This window comes from Lepidochelys olivacea, assembly GCF_965140295.1.
Source record: "Lepidochelys olivacea isolate rLepOli2 genome assembly, chromosome: 8".
Lineage (NCBI taxonomy): Eukaryota > Metazoa > Chordata > Testudines > Cheloniidae > Lepidochelys > Lepidochelys olivacea.
Window position 1 is genome coordinate 79,987,321 of NC_140418.1, and position 13,609 is coordinate 80,000,929.

At 40.3% G+C, this 13,609-nt stretch overlaps 1 protein-coding gene across 2 annotated transcripts in view; it reads left to right on the forward strand.

Moving 5' to 3' along the window:
- Nucleotides 1-13,609, forward strand: part of TTLL7 (tubulin tyrosine ligase like 7) — a 105,194-nt gene that overhangs the window by 22,355 nt on the left and 69,230 nt on the right. For both annotated transcript variants that reach the window (XM_084636838.1, XM_084636837.1), the window contains exons 2-5: nt 8,113-8,290; nt 8,499-8,630; nt 12,181-12,302; nt 13,002-13,069. In XM_084636838.1, the coding sequence (XP_084492964.1) occupies nt 8,266-8,290; nt 8,499-8,630; nt 12,181-12,302; nt 13,002-13,069 (347 nt within the window). In that variant the 5' untranslated portion in view covers nt 8,113-8,265. The remainder of the gene's footprint in view (nt 1-8,112; nt 8,291-8,498; nt 8,631-12,180; nt 12,303-13,001; nt 13,070-13,609) is intronic.

A 13,609-nucleotide genomic window follows, 5' to 3' on the forward strand; every position in this document is an offset into this window, starting at 1 on the left:
TTCATTTTTGGCTTGATACAAAGACTGTTGAAGTCAATGGAATGTCAAGGGGATCTCAGCCAGCCTGGGTTGAAAAGCAAAAGGCTTTGGATGAGATAAACTTTTTAAAACAGGACGTTAACCTGTTATACTCCTGTGGGAATTCTGCACCAAAAAATTAAAATTCTGTGCACAATATTTTAAAATTCTGCATATTTTATTTGTCAAAATAATGCAATGTAATCACTCTGGTTTCAATTATTTTGGTAATTTATCTAAACTACAATACAATGGATGAAGAATGGGAGTGAGGCGCATTAGAGGAAATCCCCAAGCACCCTTGCCTAATAGTCATGTAGCTAGGTTTGACCCTTTATTAATCAACAAATATATGCAGCCATATGCTCAGTGTTACATTGTAGGAAACTGAAGAGCAAGTGAGGGCTGTGGAATCAAACTCACAATTTATATTGACGACTGGCCATCTCCAGAAAGGTCACTAGCAAACAGTTCATAGAGCACATTTTGATGGGAAATTCAGTCCAAAAATTTAGACCAGTTCTAATAACTGAAACACTATAAGCATTTGTAAGGCCATACTGTCCTTTACGCCACTCTGGCAATGTAAAGGAGCCTTAAAACTTTTACACTTGTTTTATACTGCTGGGAGAATTCACAAAGACAATGGGAACAATTCACTAAGCAGGCAGGCTGCTACATTCTACTCTGTGTGAGGGGACAGAGCCTTCCCCATGCCTCCTCAGAAACACCCTGAAGCCCTGTCCCTCCACGCTGAGTGTGCTGCAATAGCACGTGAGAGAGACAGTGTCTCTCTCTCACATGCATGACTGCCACCCCCTGGCAGTGATTTACATCTCTACTAGCTGGTCCAGGCCCCCAAACCAACCTGCCTGCACTGCCGGGGAGGGGCGTATAACTGCTCTTGTGTCTTTCCTTTGCTTCCTCTTCCAAACTCATTTTTCTGTGGGGAAGCAAAGATATCTGCGGGGAACATGAATTATGCACACGTGCAGTGATGCCGAATTCCCCTAGGGGTACCTGTTAGTTAGAAAGCATGCTATGATTTGGTTTTATATAAAAACTTTTATTTCCAATATCCTTACTCAGTACCTTTTGAACCTTTCTTGTTTTCACTGTAAATATGTTTAAGTGCTGAAGTGCTGGTCCTCAGTTGAATCTTGGATGCTGGTGTGTATATGGTTCCTTTGGGGATAGCAGAACAGGTGAGTAGCCAGTGGTGGGCTGGATATCAACAGGAACACTTCACAGGGGTGCACCTATTATTAACCTTCAAGGCAAAGTGGGCTTTGAATCAGATACCAGACTTGTATTTTAAGCTTTACTGTGCCTGTTGTCTATATTTTTGGTTTGAATGATTTAAGATTTCTGTTTATAATCTAGGCTCGGAGATTTTTTGCATAGAATTTCATAATTCATGGGATGCGTTGTTTTTATAATAGCAAAATATCCCTTTTAAATTATTTTGCTGCAGTGTCATGACTCTTTGGCCTCTGTTTTTCCCAACACAGAGTATATCTGAAATACCCATTTTGGCACATGTGTATTTATTGTACAGGTCTGAGCATATATCTGTAAAAGATCTTTAAAAAGCCATGTAGTTTATATACAAGAACAAAAGCAAGAGCAAAACAATTAAATTTAAAGATTGACATGAGAAACAACTCCTATTAATTAGGTAAGGCAGTTTGTCTTCTTCCATATCTTCTCAAATACCCCTACACTCTTCTGTAAAAAAAAAAAAAAAAACAAAAGGAGAAACCAATCACCAATTTGAATAGATTTTTGGTCACTGCTGACTTGAGCCAGAGTTTGCTTAGAGGTGCGAGATGCCAGTCTGAGCCATCTAGTTCCCAACCAGAAAAATTCTACCAAAATTATACCATTGTGTACACACTGTACAACACTTCCCTTTGACTTTTGAACTGAAGATGTAATTAGCCTGTCACTTGGAAAGAGATATGAGCAAGGGTTCTGAAGATATTCTGTTCTGTTAAAGGGCTATCAATTATGTCAGAGTCATTAGCACAAAGTAAACACAATGGGCTGCACCTTCAAAATTTGGCACTCCAGATTTGTATGTAAGACAGGAAAATGTTTAGGAACATATGCAGAGAGTGACACACATAATTAGACATGTATAACATTTAAAACATGTGAGAATTAATACATGCATATTTATAACTGTTTCTGCACCTCACAACAGGTGTAACCTGAAAGGAGCAGTGCACAGTATTCAACTAAACAATTGTTTAATTAGCTTCTATTATGTCTGTGCAGATTTAGACCATGAAGGAGTTGCAAGACAAATTTGATAGGTATATAAATTAAAACATGAATGCAGCTAAAATGTCTCTACAGATTCACTTTAGGACAATAACCCTTAGAAGGCAAAATCCTACAGGAAATGAGTTGGTACATACAGTAAAGTAGCAATTCCTTTTGGTCCTTGAAGAAAATAGTTTACATCAAAGTTTGAAAAATAGACTATTTGGGGTCTTTGTAAAAAGATTTGCAATCTCTTACAGAAGGACCATGTTTGAGCTGTAATGGTAAAAATTATGTAATCCATAATCTTGTTAGCAAACAACTTATTCCAAAAAGCAATTTAGATACTTTTTTTGAGGAGAACTGGAGAATACATTTGTCTTGGGCTTTTTTTAGATATATGGCCTCAATAGCAAATCATGCATTAAACATATTGATGGTGACCTGCAGATCTTTTCCATCAACTGCAAGAGATGTGCTGAATATCCTTAGTAGCCAGGCTAAGTGTGGCATTCAGCACAAATTTAGCTCATTTACACTAGGGTAACTGAGGGCAGAATCTGGCCCTTTAACTAATAAACTTATTTTTTCTCTCTTTGGTTAGCAGCAACCATCTTGTCTGAAGATGGTGACTCTGTTTCCTAGATGATGGTCTGGCCGCCCAGTGCTGTGATGCCAAATCAGCTTTGGAGGAACAGTGATCTGTTAATCTAGTAACCCGATGATCAGTAATATGTCAGCAGGGTGCAGTGTGGTGAATCTGCTGCTGTTCTTCTGGCTCTGGCTAGAGGTTGATAGGGCAGCTAAGAGGGGGAGTTCCATGGCAACTGGGAGGACAGTTCGAAATCTGGAGAGACCGTAACTAAGGCAGTTGTTCCTGGTGACCGTCTGGGAATTCTAGGTTGCCTGTGTGCAGCTGGGTCCATTTTGGTTTAAGAATACATAGCATAAACAAGTTACATCAGATTGCATGAAATTGGTCCTGGCTATGCTGTGGGGCAACAATATTATATGGAAATTATAGTTTTAATATTTACAAAACTTGCAGAGAGACACTTATCTGACACTCCCATTTGGCAGATTCTCCTGGTGATGTGTAGGCTTGGCAGAATTTGTTAGTTATTTTTTATAATTTCGATGGATAATATCGATGTTGTTCAAGCATTTTTTCCCAATTTTTATCAATTTAAACTTAGTTGCATGAAATTATGGGTGTATGTGTCAGACAATTAATGACAGACATTGAAATTCAAAAAGTTAAAGCTTTCTAACTGTTAAAACACAAATTGTGAACACTAGGGTTGCCAGCTGTCTGGTTTTCCCCGGAAAGTCTGGTCAAAAATGGCACCTGACAATGTCCGGTCAGAAACACTGACCAGACACCAAAAGTCCGGTTGCTGCCTGCAGGAGCAAGGGTAATGCACAGAGGGGACATGCGGGGGCAAGTGCCCCCCTAGATTTGCCTGCCAGGGCAGGGAGAGGGGCTCTGTCCTTCTCCCACTGCCGCCGCTGTGGTTGGGCTCTCATGCTGACCCAGAGTGGAGCAGCCAGCAAGGGAAGTGAGTAGACCCACTCCTTCCGCTCCTTGCCTGGGCATGGCTGCCAGGGCTGGAGGCTGTGTGAGCTGGAAGTGTACTAGGGAGCAGAAGGGGTAGGACCACCCACTTCTCTCATTGGCCTCTCGACTCTGGGTTGGCATGAGAGCCCAGCTGCCCAGTGCAGCAGCTGGGCTGCCTGGGAAAGAACCTGGCTGTGGGAGGCAGCGGTGGCAGGCCGTAGGTAACTGGTGGGGTGGGGAGAGAGTGGTGGTTCCCAGGGTGGAGGGGAGAGGAGTGAGCAGAGGGCAGGACCTTGGTGGAGGGGGTGGAGCTGGGGGCAGGGCCTCGGGGGAGGGGGCAGAGCCGGGGTGACCAGCTTCCAGAAATTGGAAAATTGGCAGCTCTATCAACATCACATATCAAAATATACAGCATAAATAATATCCATAAATCAAACTCTGGAGTTCTCATATAGCATTTTTCTTATTTTGCCTGTCCGTAAACTTCAGTTATCTATGGAAATATTTTTGCCAGTTTGTGTGTGTACAGTGAAATTGATGTTTACTGACACTGATAAAAATTGAATCCTTCCAAGCCTAGTGGTGTGACATTATAAATTCATGGAGGATAAGTCCATCAATGGCTATTAGCCAGGATGGGCAGGGATGGTGTCCCTAGCCTTTGTTTGCCAGAAGGTGGGAATGGGCGACAGGGGATGATTACCTGTACTGTTCATTCCCTCTGGGGCACCTGGCATTGGCCACTGTCAGAAGACAGGATACTGGGCTAGATGGACTTTTGGTCTGACCCAGTATGGCCGTTCTTATATATCTCCTTGACACCACATTGTCAACTGCTGGGGCTTCTCCTGCAAGCAGAACACAATTGAGGACTGGGCTTGCTCTCCACAAAAAAAAGTAGGTATTTATGCCGAAACAAATGACCCAAAGAATATCATTTTATATTCAGAGAGCACTTATCATGGGAAAGAGAATAATCCTTTGTCAGAATTTGGGTCAGGTAGTACTTACAGTGCGTGTGCCTCACGCATGGAAGAGTGCCCAGGATAAAACTCCATGAGGTTCCGTGGCAAAGTTTCTTCCAAATTCTTCTGTCAAGGGGTTTTCTTCCCATGGAAGAAGCAGTATGTTCAACCTCCGAATCTCATAGGTAGCCTGAGATCTATGTGAATATGGAGGATGGTTCTGCTGAAGGCTTCTGAGCTGGCTCCAGAGCCCTCAGCAATTCTCACCAGCAGCTTGGGACATACAGCTCCAACAGAGCAAAGAAGCAGCAAGGATCCCACATACATTGAGATCTGCAAGGAGTGATTTCTGTGCATTCCCACAGACCCCCCAGGCTACATGACAGATCTTGGTGGCACAGCCTCCACACAGCTGCTGGCTTGCCAGTCCCAAGGACCAGTGGCGTGTCAAAAATCATGCACTTTGAATGTATGTTCTCCTGTTTAAATGTGGATTCATGTCAGAAAAGAGGACCTGATAATCCACATATTAGGAGTAATAGTGTGGCAGAATTTAGTGCAGATTTAATCATTGTGGTCCAGGTGGAAAACACTGATGTATTGATGGTAAACTGTGGGAAGATATTTTCTGTATGTGTAAACTAAATGTCTGAACTGATTGGGTAGGTGCAGTTTGCATTCTGATGGTTTTTATAAAAAGTATTTAATAAAGGGCTACCAACTTGTAATTAGTTGGGATTAAAACAGTATTGTATTAGTAAGGCTGGTGTTTCTCAAGAAGCAATATCAGGCTCCTTATCACTTCCCCAAATTTTCAAAGTTTTTTGCCAGCATAGCTGACAAGCAGCTGCTAAGAATTTGTGTGTGCGTATGCAACTTCTTAATTGGCCAACAGAAGTGCTTCAGGTTTTTCTTCCCAGAAATGAAACTTCTCTCTCACTCTGGCAATATGCTAAGCCTGAGAAACAGATGAAAGTCAGCAAGTCACTGTGCATGCACTCAGTGCTATTTTCCCTTAGTAGTGGTTTCAAAGAGGCTTTTCTGCTGCCCAGTGTATAATGAACTAAAATGGAAAAAGGAGTGGGGGCTTTTTAATTTTTGTATGGTATACATTTGGCAGTAGAATCATTGGGCCACCTTCTTGGTTGACTTCACCCAGAACAATCAACTGCCAAAGAGGCACTTTCAATCCAACTGGGGATTTTCTTGCAGAGATCAGATGCAGTAAAACTCTTCTGCGGGGGTGCATGTGAGAGCTACTGTAACTTACATCCCAACCACTTTTGCCAAAATTACATTTGTATATCAAAATCTATCTAGGCTCTTGGATAAATATAGAGGCAAATCTCAGCCTTGGTGTTGGCTGGTGCAGCTCCATTGATATCAGTGGGGTTGGCTCAGCTTACATCAGAGCAGAATTTGGCCCCCAATGGAATCTCTAATTGGGGCTCGTTACATCAATCTGCTCCTATTATCCCATTGCATTAGTAGGAGTTTTAAGGATAAATCCCCTCATTGAATTGAGAAGTCACTTTACAACTCAACTTTTTTTTGCTTCCTACTAAAAGTATCCCATGCTGACCTGTCCAGAAAATGATTAAGTATATTATGATTGTATCTCAAACAAAAGGAAGAAGACTCAGACTTAATATTCTGGGCCAAATTCTGCTCTGATTTGCATCCCATGCAATTCCCTTGAGCTCATTGATTTCCGGTATAAATTAATGCAACACTTGACTGCCACTGGTTTGCCTTTTAGTTTACTTGTGGCTTGAGGAAAGGGCAGTATCAGACTTGATTTCAAGTTTCTGATGTTGTCATTTTGTGTCAAAGCCTTCATGTTTTAATATGCTTTGTTGTATTTTTGCATTGCTGCATTTATATGCCTGAGGTATAATGCATGTGACTTAACATCTGCAGATTGCTTCAGCTTTAGAAATCTGTGGTTTGTCATTACATTTATCCTAGACTGAAATCAAATAAAGCACGAGTGCTTCACATTGTCTTTACAGCTATTTTAAAGCATTTGTGCAAATACAACATACTTAAACTACATATAAAGCCAGCCCGAAGCACTTTTAACCACATTCATAATTGCATGAACGAAATTCAAGTACTTTAAAATTATAGAAGCAATTTAAACTATTTGTCCTTCTGTGCAGAATTCATGAATTTTGGGTCTGAATCACTTTTTGGGGGGCATTTTGCCAAAGTTTTTGTTGTGGTGGTTTTCTTATAATTTTTTCTGTGATATGGAAGCATGACTGAATGCATGCTACCAGCATAGTAAAATGTTTAGGGCAATGTTTGATCCTGATTCAGAGTCGATTTTTTAAAGTTTTTTCCAGACATTTTGATATGTTTCAGGGAGATTTTTAAAAACACTTTAGTATGTGAGATTTCAAATGTTATATAAATACAGTATGTCAGGCCAAAAATAAACTAAGATGGAAGTAAGGTCTCTTTGATGCAGGTTTATTGTCCATCTTAACAAACAAACAGAACAGGTCCCCAGCTCACACATCACATCTTGGGGTCTCCTTGTCACCTATCGCAGAGTACTCTGGCAGTCCTGCTTCTCTGTGGCTCACTCTACCTGTGCGAGTTCTTTCTCACAGTATCCCTGTTCCCTTCCAGATCTGTTCTCACTGAAATGCCCTCTGACCCTTTATAGCCCAGAAAAAGTCCTGCCCCCTTAATTGATGCAATGGGATGCACCTGTTCTGGCACAGGTGTTCTGGACCTACTTCAGTCACAGGGGACATTCTCCCTGTGACAGCATGTTAGTGTCTGTGGTCCCAGGTTCTATGAAACTGATTTAATAAATTTTCAACAAATGGTCTCACTTTTTTCTCCTCATGGTGATGGGAGCATGCATAATATTGTACTACATTATTGAAAACCTTGAAATTTTCAGTGTAGTTGGAACTTACCAGGAATTCAGTGCACTTTGCTGAGGATAAAAGTTCCCAGAGTTATTGAATCTAATAATGAATCATATAAACATCTAAGATAGACAAACTGTGTAATAAGCAAAACCTTATAAACCCTTTTTCAAGAACAGAGACAGCTAAAAAGTTTTTATTCACCATAAATTAAACAGAAAACTACCTTTTTGAGATTCTGCATTTTGATGAATAAATTGGCATATTTTTGCTAACTTGATTACATCTCTAAAAGTAAGCATCAGTTTTGGGTACACACATTGCCAAAAACAAAAGGAAGAAACAGTTTTATATGTGCTTCTATACAAGTTACGCTTTATCAGTTATTATTTTATAACGAAATCCTTTTCTAATGCAGATACCTGTCTCTTCCATAATTGAGAGTCAATATAATCAGAGATTGAAATGGTATGACACAAGCTTTGAATCATTTGACTTGGAAGGCCTTCATGGTTTTCTGAGAACTTGGAACAGAATTTGGACACCTGGTTCTGCGCAGCCCCATGTTATAATGCCATCCTTGCCTAATGAGGGAGGTATGTAAATTGATTATAGAACTCTTGTATTTTTAATATGGCTCATTAATGATGATCTTTCAACATGCTTGTAACTGTTAATAAATCTGAATCAAAGTTTACTAATGCCTAATTGACTAGCAACTCACATTGCTTTTGTACTGTGGTTCTTTTAGTTATGTGCATTATTTTATGTATTGTTGATTGTTACAAACATTATTTTTCAAAGATAACCAAGGAACCTCTTGTCTGACTTTGAGTTCAGAACTGCCTTACCAAAGCACAATTAAAAGAAAAGTCAGAAAGAAGAAAAAGAATGGAATCATCACTGCGAACGTTGCCGGCACAAAATACGAAATTGGTAGGAGGCTACAGATTCTGCTTATTTTTAATAGCTACTGGGGTGTGTGAAAAGGGTTGAAATCAGACTGCTGGGGTAAAATAAAGAGTGGTATCAGGAAGGAAGCAAACTTTCACTGTTGCAGGGCCTGATCCAAAACCTATTGAAGTTAATGGAAAGACCCCAGTGACTTTAATGGAGTTTGGGCCAGGCCCATAGTGAATTAATGCCATTGGTTTTCTTTTTGAACATAGGAAACTTTATATGTTGTGTTATAATATATATCTGCTGGTCTTGCATGCTCTGTGCACCCATAAATCCTGTTCTGTTACTCAGGAAAGCATTTCCTTGCCAGTGGAGGTCTCCTTAGTGAATGGCTGAGGAAGGAAACCCCTGTCTCCTTATGCCTCCATCAAGCTATATCAGCGTTTCAGGGAGTGTTCTCGGGGAATAGAAAATTGTTTCTGAACCTTATAGTGATATCTGTGAGGCCTGCTATGCTTGTTACTGAGGTGGACTGTTGGTTCAGGATCTTCTATAGGCCCAGCGTTTGAATGGGAAGACAAAAGGTATTAGTGGAATTCTTCTGAAATCTGTCTGCAAAATAAGGTCCATCCAAAGATGATGGTGCATATGATCAAAATATATATGCTCTGTAGGCTTATTTTCCCTTCTTTGGGGTTCAGATACATCCGAGTTCCTCTGCATTCCTTGGACTTGATTTTCCCCCTTGGTAGGGCTTTGGTGCTCTGCTAAATGTATCTCCTTGTTTAGGAAAAGTAAGAGGAGGTATCCAGCCAGGATGGGAAAATGAACTGTGACTCAGACTGTAAAATCTTCATAGCATGATTCTCCCTCTCCTTTCTAGGATGCTTTGGTTAGCATTGAAACAGTTGACAAATTTAATTTAGATGCCCAGCATTCATACTTAACACCCCACTGCAGCTGCACAGTTATGAGGGCTAAAGACGGAGGGCTCGGTGCACAGTTGGAATGTAGGTGCCTAAGTCCAATATTTAGGCACAATTGGCATTCACAAAACCACCACTCAGCTTCTGCCTATCCCTGTAGGTGCTTAAAGTCTCTAGATACCCACATTTTCACTGGTAAAATGTTCTAGGTGCCTAAATTTCAGCAGTGACCATGTGTGCAGCTACCTAAGTCCTGAGTACCTAAGTATCTACCTCCCAGCAGCTCAGCACCTTACTTATGCTTAAGCCCTAGCGGGATTCACAAACTAGGTGTTTCCCAACTTAACTTGCCTTTGAGGCCTGATCTGAGTACCCGTTAACCTGTAAAAAAGATGCCAGTGGTGGAGCCCCTTTTATCTGTGAATCCCCTTTTTAGGTGCCTAACTCTCCCCATGCATTGTATAGGGAGTCTGGGAGCCTAACTCAGGATAGGTGGCTGGGTGCCTAAAAGTTAGGTGCTGCCAGACTGAGTATTGCAGCCCTTCTGTCCCTCTTGTGAATCTAGCTCTTCATTTAAAAAAATGCAACTCTGAGTCTAGAGTACAACATGGCAGCTTGCATAGGCAATGTCTCCACATTCCATCAGTTTGATTCTTGCCTTTGCCCTGGGAAAGGAGGCCTCTCAGCTCCTGAAGGAATGGTAATAGGTCAGTCCTGTTTCTTCACTCCCCTGCTAATTCCTCCTTACTCTCACCTGGCACGATGGAGCCAGTTTCCCCAGCTCCCTTCTCACTCCTTCACCTTCTAGCACAAGCAGAGACAAACCTGGGTCCCATGGTTCCCTGAGTTCTGGCACACTGCCTTCAGCTCTTCTTCTTCAGTCTGGGCAGGCAGACTGATAAAGTCTTTGGACAGAACAGTCCTCCCCACCAGATACAAGAATTTCAACAGCAAGTAGCCCAACTAGCACATAACAGCATATCCTCTTCCATTCATAGTGACTGCTCTTCAGTGGGAAGGAGTTGAAGTGCTGCCAAATTTAGATGCCAAAGGCCCAGACTGCAGTTCAATAAGCGTGTTTCTCTTCTTTTATCCTTGGGGTTTATCATAAATCTAGAATACTCTAAAACCAGCCTAGGACCTAGTCCTTCTTTTAATTGTGGTCTTCATTGTGTAAGCAGACCCTAATCCAGCCGGATGGATGGGAGCTGTCCCATTCTTCAGTCAAGACTATTTGCAACAGTTGGGAAAACTCTAGTGATGGACTTGTTCACCATGAGCCAACAGGAGGGTTCTCATGTTAAACAGCTAATCCAAAGAAAGAGGAGGACTAACAGTCATGGATGCACCCTGTATCTCTAGTCGTGATTCTTGGAGACATTTACTATGAGTCAATGGGAAGGGGAAAAATAGCAGTACTCTTCCAAACTTGGCCTACTGACCAAGCTCTGCTTACATCTCCAGAATGAGTTGTCACTCACAGTAGTTTATGTTGATGTTCAAAATAGCTGCTTCTGAGCTCTGGTAGGCTTCCTGGTCTTGACTCCCCGCAGTGGGGCTTGTGTGTACTGTGCATCTCTTCATATTATGACTGCCACTTTTCTTTCTTACATGTTTTTGATCAACAATACGATCATTTAAATTTCAGTATTTTAAATGTTCTTCACTGGGATTCAGTGTTAACACCCAGTGAGGTCAGTAGGGATATTGTATACCTCTCAGAGCTATTGCTGAGAGAAAGTTATGGCAATTGCTGAATGAATATGAGCAGGAAGCTCTTTAAAGCTCCCTGCCTGTAAATCCAGTCTCTGTAAAATGTTCATATAGTAATACACAACCTTCTATAGAATTTTGTATAGATTACTTTGTATGGTTTTAATTAGTTAAGGTCTTTGACTGTTGAAATGATCAAATGTTTCTAATCTCAAGTAAGTTTTATAGACTTTTGATGGCCATGGAAATATTCAGCTGGAGCTTTGTCCACTAGGCCAAGTTTTGTCATATGGGGAAAGCTTCAAATCCAGAAACTGGACAGTCCCCTTCTGGAGAGATGATATCAGAGCAAGTCTATTATGCAGATTGCTGAATGAACAGTTTTTAAAGAAATCGTACTTATACTCAGGGAAAACAAATCTTGCAAATTCTTCCGGAAAATCTCTTCTCCTGCAACATTACTTATGACTGGCACATCATCATAATTATTTTTTTTTACATTAGAACAATGCATCAATTTGCATTTGTAAGTATTAGACTGTTGACTTAAGGGGCATCCTTGTCTGTTGGCTTCAGTCGCACCTATAGTCATTGTTGCTGTAAAATTAAAATATGTAATAACAAAGATAGACTCAGATGGATTTTAGACTAAGTGGATTGTTATTAAACCATTTTTTGGACAATTTAGAAGCTCTTTGCAGTTCCCACTGCAGATTGTACTTTGCTCCCAGCCACAGTACAAGCAGTAACGACTCTATAATTACTTATGCAATAGACAGATGTAGACTGTCCAATTAAATATCATAAATTGAACAATATGAACTCCATTAGCTTGTATGCTAATATTGTTCTGTGGCCAGAGGTGAATTTATACTGAAAATAGAATATTAATTTTACATTTGAAGGTTCATTTCAAAATATCATTTAAATGTATCACTTTTGTGTAGTTCGTCTAGTAATAGATGAAATGGGGTTTGTGAAGACAAGAGACGAAGATGAGACTGCTAATCTCATATGGAGTGATTCTGCTGTGCAACAAGACAAGATTGCTGAGCTCCGAAACTACCAGGTAACATGCAGCATACTTTGTTTCTGAACCAGTTTTTTTAAAAAAACTATTTCATTCTGAAGTCATGAATTAATCACTGTGGTACGCTTGGGTCAGTTGCACCCATCACAAGACTAGAAGGCAGAAACATCAGCTGCACCAAATATTTTGATACTAAGGAGTCTTAATTTCTATTTTGTTTTCCCTGCAGTTTCTGTATCACTTGGCCTTCAGTGTCAACATCTTTGGTGTTCTATGAGTGCTTCTGCTTGCCAGTGGTCTGTTGTGAGTGAATGATCAGAGACTGAGTGTTTTATTCAAGTTACAGAAACATTTATAGGATAAATTGGCTATGAGCTTGCATATTGTTAGCTAATCAGAGCCCTTCTCCCTAGTATTTGTCTGTAAGTCATCTCCTTCCTTTTTAACATTAGTTTGTGACAACAGTATTTGTTTACATATAACTCTCTGAGTAAAAGGATCTGATTCTCCTCTCACTTGCCCTGAAGTCAGTGGAGATACATAGGAGTAAATCTGGTGGGAAAGGAGAATGCGGTCAATAACATCTAGAGTACTCTCTAGGATATCGAGCATAATTTAGAATAGTCTTTACCAATTAATGTATAATCAAACTAATTTAATTGACTGTTCGAAATGTTTGTCTATAATATTTGTGCTAGAAATGCATAAAAATACCAACATTCTTTTTTTTTTCTCCAGAGAATCAACCATTTTCCAGGAATGGGAGAGATCTGTAGGAAGGATTTCTTAGCAAGAAACATGACCAAGTAATTTACTTCTTACTAATCTAGGAATGGCATTTGGAATGCAGATTTAAGTTTAGTCACTTTTCAAACATGTGTTTTTGATGTGGTACAATACTGAGTTGTCTTTTATGAGAACTAATTTATTTCTACAGGGTACAGTAACAGAGCCATGAAATCATTTCTGAGGTTCTCAGTAGTGTTGGCCCCAATCCTGCATGGTATAGCATTCAGCTGGACTTCTGTGCCTGTCCTGTTGACTTCATTGGGGCTCCACAAATGCACAGCAGTCTGTCCACACACCACACAAGGCAAGATTGGGGCCTTACATGTATTATAACATGTGCTTTAAGCACACTTGCACATACATGATTTAGCAACAGAAACAGGAGTAGTGGGGACAAAGTATTCAAATATATTGATGTATAATACCTTAGTAATATATTATCTATTTAGAATAACTAGCAGTTGTCTGTTCATGTTATATATATCAAATACATAAATGTAAAGTATCTTATTGTTAAGAAACTAGTCCTTCCCTTTTGTGGGCTATCTTCTAAAATG